The sequence below is a fragment of the Elephas maximus genome, chromosome 22 (genome assembly GCF_024166365.1).
Source record: "Elephas maximus indicus isolate mEleMax1 chromosome 22, mEleMax1 primary haplotype, whole genome shotgun sequence".
NCBI classification, from domain to species: Eukaryota; Metazoa; Chordata; class Mammalia; order Proboscidea; family Elephantidae; genus Elephas; species Elephas maximus.
The window spans coordinates 21810428-21833938 of NC_064840.1; the positions used below are offsets into that span (position 1 = coordinate 21810428).

Genomic DNA, 23511 nt, shown 5'->3' on the forward strand with positions numbered 1-23511 from the left:
GTGCGGCCGCAGCGAGCGCGGCCGGAAGCGGAGTGCGCGGCCGGGCGGGGGGCGGCAGGAGGGGCGCCCGGCCGGGCAGGAAATTCCACATCGGCTCCCTGATCCCCGGCCAGCCGCGGCCGGCCAGGCGGCAGCGCCCGCCCCGCGCGCCAGACCCCACCCTCCGGCCGCGATGCCGCCCCTCCGCACCGCCCCCCGCCCCCACGGGCCGGCGCGCAAACTTGGGGGAGAATTTGCAGGAGGCCCGCCCGCCGGGCGGTGGGGGAGGAAGGTGCCGCGGGGCCCGCCGGAATAGTCCTCCATCCCCACGCCTCGCCCTCACCTCTGCAGGCATCCACCCGAGACGAGGCCCGGGCGCGACAGATCCCCCTTCCTAGCCCCAGCGCCTCGGAACCGGCCAGGGAGTGAGCCCACAGACGGCCCAGGAAGAGGCCCCAAGCTCCCTTGTAGTGGCGGACTGTGCGGCCAACACTTCTCACGCGTCAGCGCAAGCAACGCCGGCCCTTCTCAGTGAGCGAGGTGCTGGCACCCGGCCGGCCTGAATCTGGAGGCCTGGGGGTACAGGACCTGAGGCATGGGATGAGGGGATGTCCTTAGGGACGGGCATAGAATGGCCTAACATGTGTGGGTCGAGGCAACGCTTGATTTTGGGGACTGAGACCTCGATGTCCTGACAAGGGGAGAAGGGGCCGGAGCCTAGGAGGTGGGTTCTGCTTGAGAAGGTACTGGAGGTGCCCGGCTCCTGCATCAGGCGGGGTGGGCGACAGAGCAGAGCAGTGACCACAGGATAGGTGAGAAGGGGCAAGACTGAACCGGACAGGGCCTGGAAGCCCGAGCGGAGGCAGGAACTATGGGTCTGGTGAGCAGAGGGGTGCCCGGCCTTGCCTGACCCCCAGTGGGCTGACCCAATCCAGGGCCCCAAGGGCAGGTGGGGGAGGGGTCAGCAGGAAACGCAAACATCCTTGTGGTTGGAACAAAAGGGCGACAGCCAGGTCCCAGCCAGGATGGGATCTGTCTTCTGAGGACAACATGGACTACGGATCCCAAGAGAGTGGAAGGGGCTGGGGGCCCCGGCAGGGAAGAGCACCCACCTTCTCTTGGGTAGCAGGCAGCCTGCGCCTAAGGCTCCTTGAGGAGGAGTCATATGGAGGGCCCCTCACCTGTGGAGGGTGGAGTGGAGGAGGGGGCTGGAGACAAAAGCCCTGGTGAAGGCTGAAGGTCGTGGGCATCTTCAGGCCAGCAGAGGGGTAGATGGGGGAGCAGGGTGGGGCCTTTGGAGGCTAGGGCGCTACGCCCCACCCTGGTGCAGGAGAGGCAAGGCTGGGCATCCGTGGGGTTGGCTGGAAGTCATGAATGTAGGGGACTGGCAAATAGCCACGGCTGGGTCAGCTCAGCTGGACACAGATCCAACTTTGGCAGTGCCCTCCCAGTGCTGGCGGGGCATCTACTCTGGCTGGCGGGAGGTCCATGCCACTGCCACTGTCCATCCCAGTGGCTCTGGCAGCTCAAGGGGGCCCTGTTCCCCACTTAAGAGGTGCTGATCCAGGGCTGAAGGAGACACTCGACCCAGCTGGACTGAGTTATGAGGCATCTTAAACTGCATCATCTTCTTTCCCAGACCTGGTCCCCCCCACACCCCCGACTCCACCTCTGTGAAAGGCACCACCTGGACCTGTCACCTGACCCAGCCCTGGACAATGCCCCACCCCAGGCCTGCCATCAGGACTTCCTAAAGGTCCCAAATCCCTACCCATCCCCCATCTGTGTGCCACTCTGCAGTGATCTTTCTAATCTCACATCTGGCTGTCGCCCACTGCCCTCAGGACTGTCCCCAGCCTAATTTCACTCAACCCATGGCCCCCTTGCATTGTCCATCACGCTTCTCAGCTGATGGTATGTGGGGGTGTTGAGGACGGGCTCCCTGCACCCCACTTAGAGCTGGGAAGTACTTGTGGAATGCAGGACAGCCCTGGACCAGGCCTGTGCCAGGTGGGAATACCAGGAGGAGGGAGCTTTGGTCCCACAGGCACCCAGACACCACTGGCCCCTGAGCAGGCCAGCTTGCTCAGTCCTGCAGATGGACTGGCTGGTTCTGGCTGGGAGGCTTCACAGAGGAGGCCGACCTTGGTAGGCAAAGGGGATTCCATGGGGATGAAGGCAGGGGCTGAGCACCTGGTCCAGCTGGACAGCTGGGTGCTGAAGTTCAGGGCAGGAGGAGGTGGCGGGTGTATGGCTGCTTCCAGGCTTGCCAGTGACAGGGCCAGGCTGCTGCCCCTCTCCGGACCCCTCTTCCAGGGCTCTCTACCCGACCCCACGCTACACAGGACCTCAGGAGCCCCTTCTCCTGGCAAACTTACAGCTGCACCCTTCGTGGCTCTGGTCAGGGAGAGCACCAGCAAGCTCCGGCGCACTGGTGCACTATGGCCAGGTACCTCTGGTGACCCGCTCTTCTAGAATCGTCTTCTGCAGGTACTACCGCCCCTGACCTTTGAGGCAGAGTCACACGAAGTGGTGGGCCCATGACCCACGAGAAGGGTCCTTACTGGACTCATGTTACTGCACCCAACCCTTGAGAAGGGGAGATGATACTAGACAATGTGACCATCCTGTCCTGCTAGAAGTGATGTATGTGCATAATGTCACATGGGGGCTAGCTAGGGAATGGGGCACTTTTCCTCAGGGCACCAACGGGAAAGCCCGGGCTGGGTGACTACCTGCCCCTTTCCCTTTTCAGCCTCTCCCTCCCCTAATCCCATCAACAGGCACATACACTGCCCCCTCGTCTCTCCTACCATCCACCAGCACAGGAGGCTATGTGGCGGTTCCCACGTGCTGCTCAGTCCACCGGGGGAGCGCAGGCCTCAGGGAATCACGCCCTGTCTGAAGGGCGGCGCCCCACAGTGCTGGATCAAGAGCTAGCTGGTGCCCATGGGAAAGCCTGCTGGGTAGGGATCTGCAGGTGGGGAAGCTGTGGGCAAGCAATTGGGGATATGTTGGGGGGGGCGCGGGCGGGTGGCTTTGTGTGGCCCAGAAGCTCCGCATCACCCAGGCTGATGCAGGCACCCCAGCTGACCAGTGTGGGGGCACAGGCTCTACGTGATGCCTCCAAGAGCCAGGAAGCACTGGTGAAGGTGGATGGGGAGGGTTGTGTCTGCTGCCCCAGTGTAGCCCTGGGGGCAATGTGCCTAAGACACACTGGAACCTGTAGACAATGCAGGTCTACCCTCCTCCCCCAGACCCAGCCAGGGGAGCCGGCCATGGGACGGCAAGAGAACCCCTGTGGGACGGCCTCCTGTTCAGGACTGTCTCATCCTGCCCTGTGTGACTCTAACTCCTCTAAGGCTTCGTGTCCTGACCCTCCGGCTGGGTCTCTGCTGACATGCCCAGAGACTTCTAACTGGAGGTGGACTGGACTCAGCAGGGTGCCCTGGATGGGAGGAGCTCACCACAGGACAAAGTGCCCAGATAGGGCTGGTGCCCCCTGGCTGCCACCAGACAGGGCAGGTAGCTGGTCCGCAGGTGACCGCCCAGGCCCTGGGAGTTTATGATGCTCTCCCCTCCCAGTGTGACTTAGCACATCTGCCGCTGCCACACCAGTCTGTAGGACCACAGCAGCTCTGACCCGGAAACCCGCTCAGGCACGCCACAGCGCTGAAAGGAAGTGAGGCTATGGCCACAGGAAAACAATTAACACCTTTTGCAAGATGCTTTATTTCATTTAATAACAACATGGGATCAGAAAAACCCAGCTGTAGGGGATCTTTTTTCTGCCAGAACCAGTCCCAGACAACTTTATCTGTCTCCTCTCCCTCGAGGCCCTTTGGGGGCTGCTGTGTGGGCTGCTGGGCGGAGGAGCTGCCCCTGCCGTCCTTCGGTCCCCACGCTTCCCCTACCCTCTACCCACAGAAAGGGGCTCAATGTGCCCAGCCTCCCCACCCAGGGCTGCCAGTGGCCAGATCCCTTTGGGGAAGGGTGGCTTCTCACCCTAGCAAGGACCGGAACCAGGGAGTGAGTGGGGCCAGGCCAAGACAGCTGGTGATGGCGGGCCCTGTCCACACTGAGGGGGACAGGCCTAGTAAACTCCTTCAGAGGACCATGCCTCTCGTGAACATTTCTCATTGTGACAGTCCACAGCAACAACACTGTACAACTCCTCCATGCCTGTGGAAGGCTGGCAAGGCGCTGGCTTGAAGAAAGGGTGGCTGGGCAGGCAAGCCACCAGGTGCTGGGGGAAGGCCTCCTGCACCCTGGAGTAAAGTGCACTGGTCCAGGTGCCTCCGGGGCCTCTGCCCCCACCCCGGAGCTCCCACCACCCTCCCCTCTGAACCTGGCACCAGGGCCTAGTCCTCGCTGGAGTTGTCAAACTCCTCCCAGTCAGACACACTCATCACTTCAGAGGCGAAGTCTGGGTCGGCCTGGCTACGGTCGGGGTTCCAGTCAGGGGTCCCGCGGGGTGGCTCAAGGAGCAGGGAGCGGGGCAGGGTGAGCACACAGGCGGCCAGCCCCGAGATGGAGTTGTCCAGCTGCGGCCCCTCCTCCCAGCAGTCCTTCTCCACATCGTAGATGTGCACGTAGCCTGTGCGGCTGCCACGGTTGTGCGAGCGGCCGCCCAGCACGTAGATCTTGTTGTCCAGCACGGCCATGCCAGGCTCGCCATGCCCGGCTGGGAGCGGGCAGACCGATGACCACTGCCCAGATGTGCAGCTGAAGCAGGCCACCTGCAAGGCAAGGCCAAGGTGACAGCCAGCCCCTGGGACAGGGTAGCCTGTTGGGCAGGGCTGGGTGGGATGCGACCAGAGCAGACACCGGGATTCTCCAACGGGCCCCAGGATCACCCCTAGGATGAGGGGTGTGGCAGACTGTGGGCAGACCCAGCACCCCTGAAGGACAGTGTGTGGCTGGTGTGAACATCCTGTCTGTGGGCCAGGCTGCTGCTTGGTCCTGTCTGCTGCCCAGGCCCCTCACCTCAACAGCGTTGCTCCCCTTGCCCCTACGTGGGTACAACGCTTACTCCAAGCAACCCCAATCCCTCTGCCTGCCTCTGGGCTCCCACGATGTGCTAGGCATCTCTCAGCCAGTACGTCTGAGGGTGCTGATTCTCCTCCACACACTGAAAGGTGCTAGAAGACATTATCCCTGCTCACACAAATGCACAGAAAAATATTCAAATCTACTGGCAAGGCAAGGAACATAAGACGACAGGCACTGACAAATGTTCAACTATTAATTAACAACTCTTGGGGGGGAAAAAATCACAGAACCCGACACTGGAGAAGGTGTGGTAAAACCCCACTATCGACACTAGTCTGACCCTTCAGGAATGCAATTTGGCAACATGCACTGAGAGCCACAGTCTTTTTGCTGCGTTCATCACTTTTCGCTCTCTGGCTGTGGTAGGCAGAGTAATGCCCTCAAAGATATCCAAGCCTGAATCCCTGGAACCTGGCAACATGCTACTTCAGTGGCAAAAGGGCATGGCGGAGGTGGAGAGTTTATTCTGGGCTACCTGAGTGGGCCATCTAAGCACATGAGCTCTGAAAGCAGAAGCAAGAGGCAGAGGAGAAAGCAGGAGGGATGCAAGGTGCGAAGGATTCAATAATCCAACCCACCGCTGCTTGGTTTGAAGCAGTAGCAGACCACAAGCCAGGGAATGGCCTCCAGCCTCAGCCAGCAAAGAGACGGGATCTAGTACTATAATTGCAAGGAACTGAACTCTGCCAATGACCCGAAAAAGCAAGGAGACAGAGGCCCCGAGAGCCTCCAGAACAAGCACGGCCCTGCTGACACCGCGTCTCAGCCCGTGAGCCACATATCAGGTGTACGACGCCCAGAGCTGTAAGGGTAATATCATACCCGCTGCCATTGAGTCGATCCAGATTCACAGCAACCCTACAGGACAGAGTAGAACTGTAATGGTGCGTTATTTTAAGCCACTAAATTTGTGAGGGCTTGTTACGATGGCAGGAGCAAACTCACATGCTGGCCTGGCGGTTCTCACCCGTGGGGGCTATGAAACCCTGATTGCTAGCCCATGTCATGCGCCTCCAATTCAGCAGGTCTGGGGCGGGGCCTAAGGACCTGCATTTCTAATATGTTCCCAGGCGACACTGATGCTACTGGTTTGGGGACCACACTTTGAAAACCAATGCTTTAGCCTAAGGCAATAACCCAAAATACCTGAAAATCACTTGTAGTTTAGTCCGCATAGTTTATAATCCCATGAATGGGGCATCAGTATGAGAGAAGCCTGCATGGCCAGCAGGTGGGAGGCGGCTGGGACCAGCGTCAGGGAGAAAGTGGCAGATGCTCTCTGACCACGACTGGGCAGAAACCACATGCAGGGAGAAAGGCTGAGAACCAGTGTCACAGTGGCCAGATTCTGGGTGATTTTCCTCAGCCTTCTCTGTTTTTAAAGTTTAAAGTTTTAACGTTTCTGCAATGTGGCTATATTAACTTTATAATTAATTTTTAATTAAGAAAAAAAAAAAAGGCTCACGTTGCTAAACAAACAGTTATTAACTTTTCCATCAGTAACAACTAGAAGGGGTGGGAGGACTTGATGGCAATGGGTTTAGGCCTGGGTTTTGGAGGAACGCTGTGCTGGAAACATCCATCTCTAGCCCGAAAGAAAACAAAGAAGGAAGCAGCGAGGTTGTGGGAGAGAGAAAATGACCTCCCTCTTCCCCTGGCTGCTGGCCCTGAGGCCATGCTGGCTCACCTGGTGCACGTCCCTCCTGTAGCCGGCGTCGTTGTTGCTGCCCCCGATGACGTACAGCTTGTTGAGGAGGGTGGCCATGCCATGCCAGGCCCGCCGCACCGGCCCATCTGCCAGGCTGTGCCATGTATCGCTGTCTGGGTCATAGCAGTGAGTTTCCCTCAGGTAATCCTCCCCTCTGCGGCCACAGGTAATGTACATCTTTTCCTCCAGCGCTGCGCCTGCATGGGCGTACACCTATGCAGTGCCATGGAGAGAGCAGGCAGGGTACAAGGGGCAATGAGGAGGGGACCCAGACAGTGGTGCCAAGGCCCTGTAAGCCTCCCCCGAGGCTGGTCACAGACCCACACCCGCCTTCTGCTTCGAACTTTACCAGCTTCCTGGCCCAGAGGCCCAGCCTCATCTTCATGTTCTCACAGAACGCTCCCCGGATTTTTGTACTCATTGACTCCAGACCTCTGTCCAATAGGGGACACATCTACAGAACCGGAGATAGACTCTGAGCTCTTACAAGGGGGGAAATCGAATCTTGTCCTTCCTCTGCTCCTAAAAAATCCCATCTGTGTTGGGAACTCAAACATCACGCCATCCTTCCCAGAGCCAGCCAAGGAAGAAGGCACTGCCTTTCTGGGAACCACAAACCCACCCTCAGTCACCACCACCTCCCCAACTTCCAGCCGTCAACCAATCCTCTAGGCCTGCTGACCCTACTCTCAAAATCTGTCTGTAAATAACGTTTAGCGATACGAAACTCATGATACGCAAGGAAAAAAGAGATGCAAAATCAAATACACAGGGTGAACCCACTTTAGTGATGGACGTGCGTGGACAAAGAAAATATATCACCCAGTACTTCTGATTTTGGTCCTCAGCGTTTCACTTATTTCTACCTCCATGCTGGCGGGCCACCTCCGCACTCCACAGTCTGCCCCCTCAGTGTCACCGACACTCAGGCTGTTTGGGGAACACATGGGGAGGCTGGAGGGGTGGGCAGGGCAGAGGGCAGGGGACAGAGCAGTGGACAGGATGCACACTCAGAGTTCGGGTCTTCTCCCATAAATGGTGGAAGTCTGGGGAATTTTTTTTTTTGGTTGTTAAATTATATAAAACACTTTACGTGCCATTTCACTGGGGAGTTTTTTTTAAATTAAGCTTTTGAGATAATTGTAGGTTTACATGTAGTTGTAAAAAATAATCCAGCGACATCCCATGCCCTTCATCCAGTTTCCCCCAATGATGACATCTTGCATGACTACGGTAAAATATCACAACCAGGACACACTGATGCAGTCAAGACACAAAACATTCCACCACCATGAACAACTCACATCTACCCTTTTATAGCCATATCCTCTTCCCTGGCACCCTCCCCCCTGGCAACCGCTCATCTATTCTGTTTCTGTAATTTTGTCTTTTCAAGAGTGTTATATATAAATGCAATCATACAGTGGGCAGCCTCTGAAGACTGGCCTTTTAAGCCAATCCAAGTTCGCCCAGGTTGTCGCGTGTATCAATAGTTCGTTCCTTCTTATGGCTATGTAGTATTCCATGGTGTGTGCCTACCCCAGCTTAACTATTCATTCCTTGAAGGAGATCAGATTTGTTTCCAGTTTCTGGCTATTCCCAATAAAGCTGCTATAAATATTCATGTACAGAGAAGTTTTCATTTCTCTGGGATAAATGCCCAGGAGAGCAATTGCGGGGTTGTATGTTGGACGTTTACTTTTTTTTTAAAGAGAAACTGCCAAACTCTTTTCTAGCGTAGCTGTGCCATTTTATATCCCCTGGCAATGTGGGAGTGATCCAGTTTCCCTGCATCCTTGCTGATATCTGGTGTTGTCACAATTTTTTATTTTAGACATTCTGATAGGTGTGTGGTGATATCTCATTATGGTTTTAATTTGCATTTCCCTAATGGCTAACGATGCTGAACACCGTCTCACGTGCTCATCTGATATCTGTAATGTTCTTTTCAGTGAAATGTCTCCTCACATCTTTTGTACATTTTCTAAGGGGAATTATTTGTGTGTTTACAGATGAATTTTGTTCTTCCTCTAGGTTCTTAAGGTGGGAGCTTAGATTATCGACTTTAGGCTTTTCTTCCCTTCTAATGTAAGCCACTTAGTGCCACCAATTTCCCTCTTGGCATTGCCTTAGCTGTGCCCCACAAATTTTGACACTGTATTTTCATTTTTATTCAGTTCAATTTTTTTTTTTAAGGCTTCCTTTGATTCATGGATTATTTAGGTGTGTGTTGTTTAGTTTCCAAGTGTTTGGAGATTTTCCTGTTATCTTTCTGTTACTTCTAGTTTGATTATGTTACGGTAAGAGAACACACTGGTATGATTTCAATTATTTTAAAAAATTTGTTGCAGTTTATTTTATGGCCCAGGGCAGGGTCTGTCTTGGCATATGTCCCATGGGTACTTGGAAACAATGTGTAGCCTTCTGTTGTTGTGTAGTGTTCTATAAATGTTGATTAGATCCAGTTAGATGATGGTGTTGTTACGGTCTTCTACATCCTTGCTGGTTTTTATGTCTAGCTGTTGAGAGAGGGAAGTTGAAGTCTCCAATATAACTATAGATTCGTCTACTTCTCTTCAGTTCTATCAGCTTTTGTTTCATGTATTTTTCTTCAGCTCTGTTGTTTGGTACATACACATTTAGGATTGCTATGTCTTCTTGATGGATTGACCCTTTTATCATTACAAAATGTCCCTCTCTGTCTGTGGTAATTCTCTTTGCTCTGAAGTCTCATTTATGTGATATTAATATTGCTACTCCTGCTTTTCTTTAATTAATGCTTTTATGATATATCATTTTCCATCCATTTACTTTCAACCTGCCTATATCATTATATTTCAAGTGAGTTTTTTTATACACAGCATATAGTTGGGTTATATTTTAAATCCATTCTGCCAATCTCTATTTTGTAATTGGTGTATACAGACCCTTTACATTTAATGTAATTATTGATACCGTCAGAAGTGGGATCTGGAGAAGGCCCCTGACTGACCCTGTGGTTGGTGAGTGACCAGGCGTCAGTACCCACAGGACCCCTTGCATCCCCTGATCCCTTGCCAACCTTTGGAGTCTGATGGGTAAATCTCTCTCGGATCTGAGCTCTGCTCGCTGCATTTTGAGATCCTGGGTTTATTGATTGGTTTGGTTTACTGAGTGACTTGGACTTGAAGCCTTGGTGTCATCTTGGTAAGTCACCCTTTTGTTCTATTTGGGATAAGGTACCTGAATACCTGTGCCTTCAGACAGCCATTTTGATGGGGACCCCAGTTTAGACATAGTCATCTTAGGAATTCTAATACAGGCTCTTCCTGTTCTAAACCTCCTTTCCTCCCCCTCCTAAGACCTCTGTTCCCCGTTACATGTCTTCTCACTACAGAGCTGTGTGTTGTGAGTTTTTAAGCAGATGGGCTGACTACACCAAGGCCACTTTGGAGACTTTTAACATGAGTAAACTGGTTCATTTAAAAGGTGCACTAAAAAAGGGGATTCCACACTCCATAAAAAGAATGGGGTGCTTATTTTGACTGGTATAATGAAGCTCCTAAAAGACAGACTGATTCCAAACTGCCTCTCTACAAGATTCTGTAAAGCATATAGAAGATAAAGTTAATTCTCTAACTTTGGGAGGAACAGCTGCTAGTCTGTCCACACCCCTTATCATCTATACTCTCTTATCCCTCAAAAAACAAACCCTATACATGCTTCTGACCCTTTTTACCCCCTTCCTTTTCTTTCAGATCTTCTGGAAGGTCAGTTTTCTTTGAAAATCAGACCCTCCCATGAGCCCGAAGTTCTGGCGACAGCTGAATTTGAACTTTGGAGCACAGCCAAACTCTGTGCCATAGAAAAAGATTTTCCTGATCCTAAACAAGACCAAGTCAAGTTTACATAAGATTTTAGAATTCTTCTAGGAACATACAACCCTTGACTCCCAGACCTTTACCAACTTATTCATGTGCTAGAGGGGCCTGCAGATGCCCAGAAATGAATAGAAAAAGTAGCTGGAGCAACCTTGACGAAGATCTTAAAGATCCTTCCATTCATGCCTCCAGAAATGGTATAAAAAGAGCCAGAAAAATAGACGAAGCCTTACTTGGAACTATTCCTGATACCTTATCAATAAAAATTGACTGGACAGTTATTCAACCATATAAACAAAAGATGAATCAGCAAGCGATTACAAAAATAAACTAGAAAAAACTTTTAAACAATACTCAGGAGTCAAGAACTTAGATGATGCCAAGTTTACTTTATCCTCACATTTTGTAAATGGATTAAAAAATAAAATTGGACACTTGATGAAAAGGCAGAAAATAGAATGGGAAATTACTCCCATGCCTGAGCTCTAACATTTAGCCAAGTATTTTGAAAGAACCCTAAAACAGAAAAAAAATCAAATACAAATTCCAAATTAATGGCACTTAGAATTCAACAATTACAACAACTGCTTGCGGCCAAGTTACAGACAGCCACCTCACAGATTCCCACACATAGTCAAAGACCTGCCAATACTATAAACAAAAAGGGCATTGGAAAAAAAGAAAAATCCCCCACCCTTAAAATCAAAGCTACAAGGTCCTCCACTGTGTCGCGCTCCAAGGAAATTCATGTAAACTGCCCCCTTTACCGACGGCACTGGGGTTTTTTGGGGCCCCCTTTACTCTCCTTAAATCTATAGGGAGGAACAAAAAATATTATTAAATGGGGATCCCTACTCTTTTCTTGTGGATTCTGGAGCAACTATGTCTTCTATAAACCCTGCTACCCTACATCAACATCTTCCTTGGAGTGACAAAACTATATCTGTGGTGGGAATTCCCAATTAGATCCAAAAGGTTCCCCCCTCTTTGAACCTATGGCAACCTCTACAGGACCTCTGAGAAACACGCTTTTTAAATCTGTTGATTCTTCCCCTGCCTATTTGCTGTGAAGAGATCTCCTAACAAAATGAAATTGTGAAATAAAATTTACTTCGGAAAACACTGTTTTAAAGATCAAAGATGATCCTGTACCCTTAAGTTTACCCCAAACTCAGGTTCATTACCTTCAACATCAAGACTGACTAGACCTAGTAAATCAAAACTCATTTACTATCTCAAGTTCCTGAAAGCCTATCAACATCAGATATGGTTTGAATAAAAGGTGTAGACCCTATGAAAATTCAATTGACCCAGCAAAACCTTTTCCCAGGTTATCTCAATATCTCTTAAAACCTGAAGTGTTGACTGGACTCAAACCCACTGCTTAGGCAGTAATACAAAAAAGTCTAATCATCCCTTACACTAGTCCCTGTAACACACCCAATTTACCTGTCCACAAACCTCATGGGCAGGTTATCTGTTTGTATAAGACCTTTGTTGTTGTTGTTCTTAGCTGCTGTTAAGTAGATTCCAACTCATGACGACCCTATGTGTGCAGAGGAGAACTGCTCCACAGGGTTTTCAAGGCTGTGACCTTTTGGAGGCAGATTGCCATGCAGGTCTTCCAGGTGCCTCTGGGTGGGTTTGAGTCTCCAATCTTTTGGTTAGTAGTTAACTGCTTAACCATTTGCACCACCCAGAGACTCTGCCCTGAGAGCCATAAATACAATTCTTATTCCTAACTTTTCAGTGTGCCCAATCCCAATACCTTATTATTGCAACTTCTAGAAAACTCAGAGTGGTTCATGACAGTTGACCTTTGCTGAGCCTTCTTTAGCATCCCTGTACATCCAAAAAGCCAGTATCTCTTTGCCTTTACCTGGCAGAATCAACAATGTACTTGAACAGTTATGCCTCAAGGATTTATCAAGGCAGCATCTTATTTTTCACAAGCACTTCAACAAGATTTACAAAAATTAAAATTCTCAAAGAAATTCACAAATTCAATATGTAAGATGACCTTCTGCTTTGTTAAACCTCTGAAGAAAATTCCAAAGCTGATTCCCATTTCTTATTTGATAAATTGGCTGAAAAGGGCCATAAGGTATCAATGGATAAACTGTAATTGACCCAAAAGACAGTCTTCTATCTGGGACATGATTCATCCTCAAAAGGTATTTCTCTGTCCCTTGACACACAAAAGACTATCCAGACCTTTATGCGACCCAAAACTAAAAGACAATTATGTGGATTTTTAGGCCTTACAAGGTACTGCCGTCGATGGGCTCCAAATTTTTCTCAGTTGGCTTCATCTCTACATAAATAATAAAAAACTGAGCCCCAGAACCCCTTCCATGGACAGAGAAACATAAAAAAGCCTTTACTACCTTCAAATATGCCCTTACTCAAACCCCAATTTTAGGAGTCCCCAATTATAAATTACACTTTACCTTATTTATATTTACAAGGACTGACATAGAAGGAGTAGTCAGACTCTTGGAATTTTAACCCAGAAACATAACTGGAACCCTTCAGAGAAATCGAAAACTTCTAGTAAGGACAGCTTTAGGAAAAGGTCAGCTCAACAAAGACGTTTCAGAAAAGGTCAGCTAAGCACTTACTGAAATAACCAAATCTAACCACAAGGGATTAAGTAAGCTTAAACTAACCTACAGACTGCTGATCCACAACTGTAATGAACCAAAGCCCTGCTTTTAGACAGCCCACCTTTTGCCAACTAAGCAAATGTTACCCAATTACTGTAATTTCCCCCTTGGAAGATCCCTGTTTGCATGGAAAGACCCTAAATTGTACTGAGTATATAAACTAACAGAAACCCTGGTGGCATAGCAGGTAAGTGCTATGGCTGTTAACCAAAAGGTCAGCAGTTCAAATCCACCGGGTGCTCCCTGGAAACTCTATGGGGCAGTTCTACTTTGTCTTATAGGGTCGCTATGAGTCGGAATCAACTTGATGGCAATGGGTTTTTTATATAAACCAACAAGGTGCCTAGGTGGCACAAATGGCTTGTGCTGAACTACAAACCTAAAGGTTAGCAGTTTGAACCCACCCAGTGGTGCCACAGAAGAAAGACTTGGCTATCGACTTCCATAATACAGCCTCAAAAAACCCTACGGAGCAATTCTACTTCTCTGTAACACGTAAGGTCACCACGAGTCAAAATTAACGACAGTAATGGGTTGATTTTTTTTTTTTTAAATATATAAAACCAACAAAATTTGTAATCAGATGAGCTCATCTCAAGCAGACTCCCCTGTTCACAAACAGTTGCTCTTCAATAAACCTTTCCTGTTCATAATCTCATTTGAGCTTAAGTTCATCAGTTATACTTTTTTTCTTTGTTCTGTTTTTAATGTTTCTTTCTACTGCCATCATGTGAATTACTTTAACTTTTTTTTTTTTAATTCTGTTTTGATTTATGTATAGTGTTTTTTTTATTTCTTTATGTAGCTTTTTAGTGGTTGCTCTAGGTATTAACAGTCTGCTGGTAATTTCAAGTGAAGTGTAGAAGCTTTTCCTCCCTTATGTTCCTCTACTCTCCCCATTTATCATATAATTGTCTTAAACATTCCCTCTAGAAAATTTAAAACCACATCAGAGAGTTATAATTTTTGCTTCAACTGTCAAACATAGAAAACTCAAGTGGAGAAGGAAAGCCTATTGTGTCTACTCATATTCTTGCTCATGTTCCTTCTTGATATTCCATAGTTCATTCTTTTATCACATCCTTTTTTCTATTTGGAGGATTTCCTTCAGCTGTTCTATCAGGGTAAGTTTTCTGGCACCAAATTCTCTTAGTTTTCTTTTATCTGAAAATATCTTGATTTCTGCTTCTTTCCCAGAGGATTATTTTTGCTGAGCTGACAGTTCAAGTCTTTCCAGTACTTGAAAAATGTTGCACCACTTCCTTCTGGCCCCCATGATTTGGATGAAAAATCCACTGTCCTTTAAATTGTTTTTCCCTGAAAGGTAAGGTTTTGTTTTTTTCTGACTGCTTTCAAAATTTTTCTGTTTTTAGTTTTCTGAAGTTTAATTATGATGTGTCTCCGCATGGATTTCTTTAGATTTATATTGTTTGGGGCTCACACAACTTCTTTTAAATCTCTAGGTTTATACATCTTTTGCTAAATTTGTTAAGGTTTCTGCCATTATTTCTTCAAGTACTTTTTTTAGCCCTGCTCTCTTTTTCTCTTTCCTGAATCCTACGACATAAATATTAAATCTTCTGTTGCCATCTCACAGGTCCCTGAGGCTCTGTTCACTTTTTTTTTTTTTCCCGGTCTATCTTCTCTCTGTTGTTCAGGTTGGGTAATTTCTACTGTCCTATCTTCCAGTTCACTGGTTCTTTCCTCTGTCCCTTCTATTCTGCTGTGAAGCCCACCCACTGAGTTTTTAATTTCAGTTGTTATTTTTAGCCCTGGTGGCGCAGTGATTAGGCGCTATGGCTGCTAACCAAAGGTTGGCAGTTCAAATCCACCAGCCGCTCCTTGGAAATCCTGTGGGGCAGCCCTACTCTGTCCAGTAGGGTCGCTATGAATTGGAATCAACTCAACGGCAATGGTTTTTTTTTTTTTAATTATTCAATTCTCAAATTTCCATTTGGTTCTTTTTTTTTTTTTTTTTTTGCTGTTGAGAATTTACACAGAACACACATCAATTCAATGATTTCTACATGCACAATTCAGTGACACTGACTATATTCTTCAAGTTGTGTAACCATTCTCACCTTCCCTTTCTGAATTGTTCCTCCGCTCTTAATATAAACTCATTGCCCCCTAAATTTCCTAAACTTTTGAGTTGCAGTTGTCAGTTTGATCCCTTATAGATAGTTCTTAAAAGAGTACAATGCTCAAGGTAGAAATTTTTTACTAGTTAAGCTAAACTGTTGTTTGGTTTAAAGAAGACTTCAGGGGGTATTTTTGGTTTAAGGTGTGAAGATTACTTCAGGGCAAGAGTTTAAGCCATTACCTCAGTGGCTTCAGCAAGTCTGGATTCCATGAGAATCTGAAATTCTCTTCTGCACTTTCCCCTTCTGATTAGGATCCTTCCGTAGAATCTTTTGATCAAAAAGTTCAGTAATGGTAGCCAGGCACCATCCAGTTCTTCCGGTCTTATGGCAAAGGAGGCAGTTCATTTGGTTCTTTTTTATTGCTTTTATATGTATCTTTTGGTAAAAATTTCTATTTCTTCACCTCCTGGTTTTTTGATTGTTTCAAGCATGCTCATAATTGCTTCCTGAGGCATTTTTATGACGGCTACTTTAAAATCTTTGAAAGATAATTCTAACATCTCTATCACCTTTGTGTTGGCAATTATTTTTTTTTTCCTTCTTTCATTCAATTTGAGATCTTCCTGGCTCTTGGCATGACAAGTGATTTTCAACTGAAGTCAGGACATTTGGGGTATTATGAGACTCTAAGAGCTTGACCCTTCCATTTTAGTTGGCTTTTTCTCATTATTACTTGAGGCAAGGGTAAGTGGGTGCTGCTATATCACTGCCAGGTGGGGGTAAAAGTCCAGGTCCCCCATTCAGCCTTCTTAATGCTCCTTTACTGGTGGGCAGGGATGGGAGTTTCAGTTTCCTACTAGGCTTCCACGGATACCTCCCTGGCTGGAATGGGCAGGAGTGCCTAGTTACTGCTCCCCATGTGACATGCACAGCCACCACATGGGAGGAGGTGGCCTCTTTCCTTCTGGTCGGTGTTGTAAATCCTGACTTTCCACCAGGCCTCCTCAGTGAGGAAGGGGAGGGGTTCTTCATTATGGCTGGCTGGAGGTGAAGTCTGGGCTCTCCACATGGTTTCCTGACTCTGAGCAGGGCAGGGGAAGGTCTCGTTACTACTCAGCAGGGATGAAAGTCCCAGTTCCCTACTCAGCCTTCTCTGACACCAACCTACTGGTGGGGGCCTGGGAACGGTGGAAGTCTAGGTTCCCCACTCAGCTTTTGCTGGTGTGGGTGGTGTTAGGTAAAGCAGAGTGCTTATTATCTAAAAGTTTTCTGTCTTACTAGGCTGTCTCTTTCCTGATCCTCTGGCTAAAGAGAATAGTCTTTTGTTGGGGCTTTTTTTGTCTGCATCCACTAGCATTTCTGAGTTGCTGGCTTCATTAGTTTCAAGCCTGAGATATTTGAGGCAAAAAGAAAACCCAGGGTAGACTTCACCTTGTCATTCCTTGGGTCCCAAGGTCCCTAGCTGATCTGCCTTCTCTTAACCTTTCAGGGTCTTCTAATATTTATTTTACATGTAATGTTAAGGATTTTTAGCTGTATTTAGTGGAGGAACAGGGAAAAGGACATACACTCCATCTTCCAAGAAACAGAAGTTCTCTGGGTTTTTAAATGAGAAGAGAAGGGACTCTGTGCAGAGATTCCTTGCTTTCCTCTGAAGCACAGGAAGACAACACTAAGCTTTGGGCCACGCACATGTGACCAGAGGATGATGCCTGCTGCTGGGTCAGCAAGTTCACAGCCTGTTGCAGCTGCAGTGACCAGTATACTTGTCTAGAGCATGCTGGTGGGACTGCACATTATAGCAGTCCCTCAAAACACAAGTGGGGGAATGCAACAAATGGGTGAGGCTACATGACAGTCTTTCCCTTGGTCATTCGCTCTGCCAGAGCATGGGTTCTGAGCTGGCAATGTGGCCCTGCCATGTCTACAGTTCCTGCAGACACTGTAAAGACTTTTTATGCTGGCTGCACGCCTACCGCCTCCGGGACCTGGAGGCTCCCCTCTGTTCCTAGGAGGAAACCTCTGCTCTCTGGAAGGTTTCCCACCTACCTCCCTGGCTTCTCCTCCAATAATCTTTCATTGTCCCTGTTCCTCTGAACCCATCACATCCATTCCCATTGCCAGAACACCGTCATGTCCTGATGACGCCTCCCCATTTCTCACTCCCCTGAGCTTCTCTAATGTCAACCTGGCATTTCATGTGGATGTCCCCAGGGCACCTCACATTTATCATACTCTAGATGGAACCTTTCCTTTTCACTCCCAAATGTGTTTGTCCTCTCAGCGACTGGCCTTGCCATGCCCCCAGGTGTTCATGTCTGGGGCAACCCGCCTCCAAAATACATCTGAATCCACTCACTTCCCTCCATCCCCACAGCCTGGCAACCACCACTGCCAACAGCCACAGCCCCCACCCCAGCAGAGCAGCCACCACTTTCTGTGCGGACCATTTAATAGCCCAGAACTGCTCTCCTTGCTCCTGGCCTGCAAGGCCCTCCCTCCTCCAAATGGCTGCCTGTCTTCCTTTAGGCCTTGGCTTAAGTGACATCTCCTCAGATGGGCATTCCCTCAACTCATTCACTAGATTAGTCCTGACTGAACTCCCTTCTGGGAATTCTTTAGTTCAGTTCCTCTTTACTGCCTTCGTTACACTTACCAAAACTAGTAATTACTGATTTGTTTCCTGGTTGAGTTGTTTCTCCTGCTAGGCTGTAAACACCATGGGGTGTGGGGGATCTTTGTCAGCTGCTGTCACCATTAGATCCCCAGGACTTGGCACATGGTAACTGCTTGATAAATAGCTGCTGAATGAATGCATGAAGGAAGGAAAGGAGGGGAAGCTGGAAGCTTGGGTGTAGCCAGTTGAAGACCAAGGCTGCCCCTCTGTGGCCAAGCTAGAGAACTGCAGCTTCCCCAGGCAACACATGATAAAGATTCACTGAGGGACATGTTGCTGCCCCCACCCATCTCCGTCCCGCCCCAAAACGCTCTTTCGTACCCTTCCACAACTCTGGAATGGCACTTGGGAAGTCTGTTCTCATCTACCATATCTCAAGGGTCCCCTGATCTTTCCTATGCAAAATCTGCTCCTTTCGCTCTGGGATGGGGATAGGGATTGTCCCTCCAGAGAGGCTTCCTTCCCCAAAAGAAGCTGAGGCACAAAGAGCAAGTCCAGTCTTCCTTGCCTGCGAGCAACGATGGGTATCACTGGCTTGGAGGTTGCGGTACCAGAGGTTATGGCAGTGTGGCTATGCTTCGTGAGTGAGGCCATACTCAGGTGGACAGAAGCGAGGCCCCACGGGGAGAGCCCCCAGCCCCGAGGTCTAAGTCTAAGCAACTGGGGGGGTCAGGGGAGGTCAGAAATAAAGAGATGAAGCCATGGAATAATTCAGAAAGGCCAAAAATCTTGCCCAAGTCCCACAGCTAGTGTGGGGAGAGCCAGGGACAGAGCCTGCACTCTTGTCTGGAACCATCCTCTGCCTCTGGGGTGCTCAGGGACTCCCGAAGAAAATACCCGGACTGTAGCAGCAGGTACTCCTCAAATGGTAGTGCTCGTACCAGTGGGCGCAGACTCTGCCCTCAGAGGTTGGAATCTGGAAGTGTGGGGCCAGCAAGGCCTCTTCCTTCCCTTGGAATCCCATGTCTAGTTCTTGGGCCAAGGTCTGAGTACTCCAAAGCCACCTCCCCAGAACACCACTTTTGCACAATGAACATAGTATTAAACATCTTCATATTGGAATAAACCAAGGTATTATGTAAGAGGCCCAGATGCCCATAATTAAAAACAACAACAACAACAAAGCTTCAAAAACATTTCTGGCTTCTGGAAGGCTCTTGGGCTGTAGCCCTACCCCTCAGGGGAGCCTCTGGTGGAGAAGTCTGAGGACATAGCATGGGCAGGTCTGTGATCTAAGCAGCAAAGTCTCATTTCTGTCAACATCCCTCCTGTTTAACATCCTTTGAAACACCTCAGCTAGTCTCAGTTGTGAAGGACAGACAAGGGAAAGGTTTCTGTCCACCTTTGAACTACAAGGTTAAAGCAGTTTTTTGGGATCAAGGTCTCACATGTGAGCCTCGAGAAGGGGGTGAGATTCTGAGGAACAGGGACAGGACAGCTTGATGACTCCTCTTCCAAGACAGCTGAGCCTCAGTGGTTTCCCCAGCAATGCTCAGTGCAAGGTCTTTGAGGGGACACAGACTCTGCTCACTGGGCCTGTTCCCTAGCCTGTGACTGGCACTGGCCTTGATGCCTGGACCTCACCCTCTCCACTTCCCAGGGAAGGAAAGTGGTTGGAAACAGGTCTCTTTTGGAGGGGCTTCCTTACCTCCCTCTTGAGCGGGGCCACGTAGGCCCAGGAGTTGGTGGCGGGATCGTAGCGCTCCACAGCATTCAGGTCATTGTGGTAGTCACGGCCCGCCACGGCGTAGATGTACTTGCCCACAACACACACACACAGGTCTGCATGCTCCTGCTGCAGGGACTGGATCTGGAACCAGCGGTTGTGCCGTGGGTCATACCTTTTGTGGGGACACGAGAATTGCACGTCATTGACCAGGTAAGAAAGCCACCCACAGACCTTACCCCTCCTGCTCTGGCCTTTTTTCCCCTCACCACAACCCAGCCTGAATCCCGCCCTGGCTGCCCCCACTCACCAATGCATGCACAACACATGGCCATGCCAGAGGCCTCCTATATATCTGAGCACAGGTGCGGCTCCCAACTGTCTACCCCAGGCTGCCCAATGGCTGTTCCTGCAGCCACTTCAGTCTCATCTATGTCAACTCATGGTCCCTAGGGCCCTGTCCTCCTTCAAAAAGGCCCCCATATTATGGCCTCTAGACTGGACCAGTGCAGTAGCCTCCCTCTCAATGGCCTCCTGGCCTCCACTTTCCCCCAACATTCTGTCGCATGCCCAGGGGATTGTCTGATCAGGACATGCCCTGTGCAGGGTGCCCGTCAGTGCCAAGGCCTCCTTAGCGCTCAGTATGCACTGTGTTCCTGCCTCAGCTGAGTCTGCACAAGCAGTCACCTGCCAGCCTCACTTCCTCCTCTGTGTTCCCTCAAACTGCTCATCCCCGTTGAGGCACCCCTCACGCTTGGCCCACACTCCAGGTGCTCCCAGCCGCTCCAGCTGGAGCATTCCCTCACTTCTCAGGGCCCCTCTTCTCCTGTGGGAGGGCTACCTGCTGAGCTGGATTGTGGGTACCATAGGGGCACGGGTCTGTCAGATTCCAGGAGCCTCAGGGCTGGCTGCAGCAGGCCCTCGAGGCTGGAGGAATGTGGCCTGGGCCAGAAGAAGTGCTGCGGGCTGCCTGGGAGCTGGCCTGCACTGCTAAGCAGCCTGGCCTCCTAAGTCCTGACATCATGCCAGCTCTGCTGCCACGGCCCACAGCCCTGACATCTGTGAGCCTCCTATGGAGATGCAGCTCTCCCCAAGCCACGGCCTTGCCTTCTCTTCCTCACCACTAACCTCCAGAACAAGTCTAGTCCCTGGGATTCCTTCCCCTCCCCCCATTTGCTGCTGACTCCACTAAGCAGAGGGGGTTCACCCCCGCCTGCTCTTCCCTGGAGCGAGTACTTCTGCCCTGCCCTTCCTGCCGCCCCCTCAGGCTGCTCCTCCCGGCTTCTCAGCAGCCTGTTCTTCTGCCTTCAGAGGGCTCTGGATTCCTATCCAGTGTCTCACCCACTCCAGGCTATCCGCCATCACCCAGCACTTTCTCCTTGACATCTGACCTACTTTTCCAACACCTGCCAGAGCCTCTCCACCTGGCTGCTCACCTGTCCTAAATGGAACCCTGCTCTCCCTGCAATCCACCAACTCCTCTCAATGGTGCCACCTACTCGCCCCCCACCTCCAAACTAGAAACTCCTGCATCTCCTTACAACCAGCAGGGGGAAGACCTGCAGACTGTACCCCTAGGAGACGTCCTCTTGCTGTGGCCTTAGTCCTGCTGCCCCATCAGTTACCGAAGTACTCACAGCCAGAGCCTCATAGCCTGGTCCCCCGCCTCCTCAGTCTTCCTTCTCTGGCCCAGCCCATCCCACCTCAAGGGTAAAGTCCACACGAGATGCCCTGCTTATACACCCTGTCCACATGCTCCAGCCTGGACCTGAGGCTCTTTACACTCAAGTCCAGTCCTGCCGTCTAGCACGACCTCACAGCCCCAGCTGGCCCCACCCCCTCTGCAGTTCCTGGGCCTCTCACTGCCACATTACTCTCTCTACCCCTCAGGTCCAAAACAAGTGGCACACAGGCAGGTGAGCTGTATGGAAAAGTATGGTCACACAGCCATGAGGGCCCTGGGCCTCCTGAGCCCAAAGCCCAAGCTTTTCCCCTGGGAACCACCCAGGCACCTGCATGTGGTAAACTCCAGCCTCTGGAACCTCCTTGCTCAACAGCTCACCATGGAGAGATATATCACTCTCCTTCAAATAAGTGTTTTTTATTTCTCCAGAGTAAGACCAACAAGAAGCTGGACTATACAAAGAAGAACAGGGCATCAGGATTGGAGGAAGACTCATTAACAACCTGCGTTATACAGACGACACAACCTTGCTTGCTGAAAGTGAAGAGGACTTGAAGCACTTACTGATGACGATCAAAGACCACAGCCTTCAGTATGGATTGCACCTCAACATAAAGAAAACAAAAATCCTCACAACTGGACCAATAAGCGACATGATGATAAACGGAGAAAAGACTGAAGTTGTTAAGGATTTCATTTTACTTGGATCCATGGAAGCGGCAGTCAAGAAATCAAAAGATGTACCGCATTGGGCAAATCTGCTGGAATGGACCTCTTTAAAGTGTTGAAAAGCGAAGACGCCACCTTGAAGACTAAGGTGCGCCCGACCCAAGCCATGGTACTTTCAACTGCATCATATGCATGTGAAAGCTGGACAGTGAATAAGGAAGACCGAAGAAGAACTGACGCCTTTGAATTGTGGTGTTGGCGAAGAATATTGAATATACCACGGACTGCCAGAAGAACGAACAAATCTGTCTTGGAGGAAGTACAATCAGAATGCTCCTTAGAAGCAAGGATGGCAAGACTGCGTCTTACATACTTTGGACATGTTGTCTGTCAGGAGGGATCAGTCCCTGGAGAAGGACTTCATGCTTGGCAGAGTACAGGGTCAGCGGAAAAGAGGAAGACCCTCAATGAGATGCACTGACACAGGGACTACAACAATGGGCTCAAGCATAACAATGATTGTAAGGATGGCACCGGACCGGGCAGTGTTTCGTTCTGTGGTACACACTGTCGCTGTCAGTTGGAACTGACACGATGGTATCTAACAGCAACAACAACAAGAAGACCAACTCCAAGGAAAACAAGTCTAACTTCACTGGGCTCGGAAAAGAATGGGTAGTTTTCTCTGCCTAAGTCATATGCTGGCTAGAGAAGAGACCAGTTTCACCCTGTGCTCCAAAGCCAAGTGATTACAGATGACAGGATGCCCCAGGAACAGGGTCAACAGGAGAGAGAGAACATGGTCCCAGGTCACACCAACAGCTGTGAATCCTGGCTTTGGCCCTTTTTAGCTGGGTGGTCCTAGGTGTCACTTTAATTTCTCAGTATTCACTGAGTCTCTGCATCTGCCCAATAAGGTGTACTGCCTGCCTGGAAGAGCTATCGTGAGGGGTCGTAACCAGACAGTGTTAACTTGTGGGACACTCACAAAGGACTGGGATTTCCTTCTGCATTCCTGGACCTCAGGCCCTCAGACCCTGAGCATCCAGTTCAGGGTGGACCACGTAGTCTGCTGAATGTACTACTACACCAATGAGTGGGAAACCAGTAGGAACTAATCCAGCCCCTCTGCAAATCACTGGCTGTTCACGGCGTCAGACTTGGTCTCAGTGCTGGAAATCCAGAGGTGAACTTGGGACACAAGTCTAACCTTGCCTTCCACTGAGATACGGAAATGGGCTAAATAAACTGAGGAAACAAGCAGGTATTCAGTATAATCGCAAGTATCATATGGGAAAAAAAAGGAAGGCAGGGAGAGAGAGACTTACCAGGGGGCTGGGAGGGCAGGGCTCTCTTAGGGTGCCAGGAAAGGACTCTGGAAGGTGGTGTTTGAGACCTGAGTGCCGGGGAGGAGCAAGCCAGGTGCCAGTCTGGCTGGGACAGGACACAGCACGCGCCGAAGCCCT

The 23511-nt window shown here is 49.7% G+C and overlaps 2 protein-coding genes across 2 annotated transcripts in view; one reads left to right on the top strand and one right to left on the bottom strand.

The window, feature by feature from the left end:
- Nucleotides 1-172: 172 nt before the first annotated feature.
- LOC126066080 (uncharacterized) lies at nt 173-3636 on the top strand. The gene is made up of 7 exons (XM_049866899.1): nt 173-271; nt 331-396; nt 451-558; nt 1619-1735; nt 2360-2428; nt 2763-2959; nt 3237-3636. The coding sequence occupies exons 1-7, from the start codon at nt 173-175 to the stop codon at nt 3376-3378; spliced, it is 798 nt and encodes a 265-aa protein (XP_049722856.1). The 3' UTR covers nt 3379-3636.
- A 70-nt stretch (nt 3637-3706) lies between these two features.
- KLHL22 (kelch like family member 22) overlaps nt 3707-23511 on the bottom strand; it is a 49470-nt gene continuing 29665 nt past the window's right edge. Inside the window, exons 5-7 of the mRNA XM_049865674.1 lie at nt 19675-19867; nt 6719-6952; nt 3707-4718 (exon numbers count right to left, since the gene is read on the bottom strand). Coding sequence (XP_049721631.1) covers nt 4341-4718; nt 6719-6952; nt 19675-19867 — 805 coding nt within the window. The 3' untranslated portion in view covers nt 3707-4340. The remainder of the gene's footprint in view (nt 4719-6718; nt 6953-19674; nt 19868-23511) is intronic.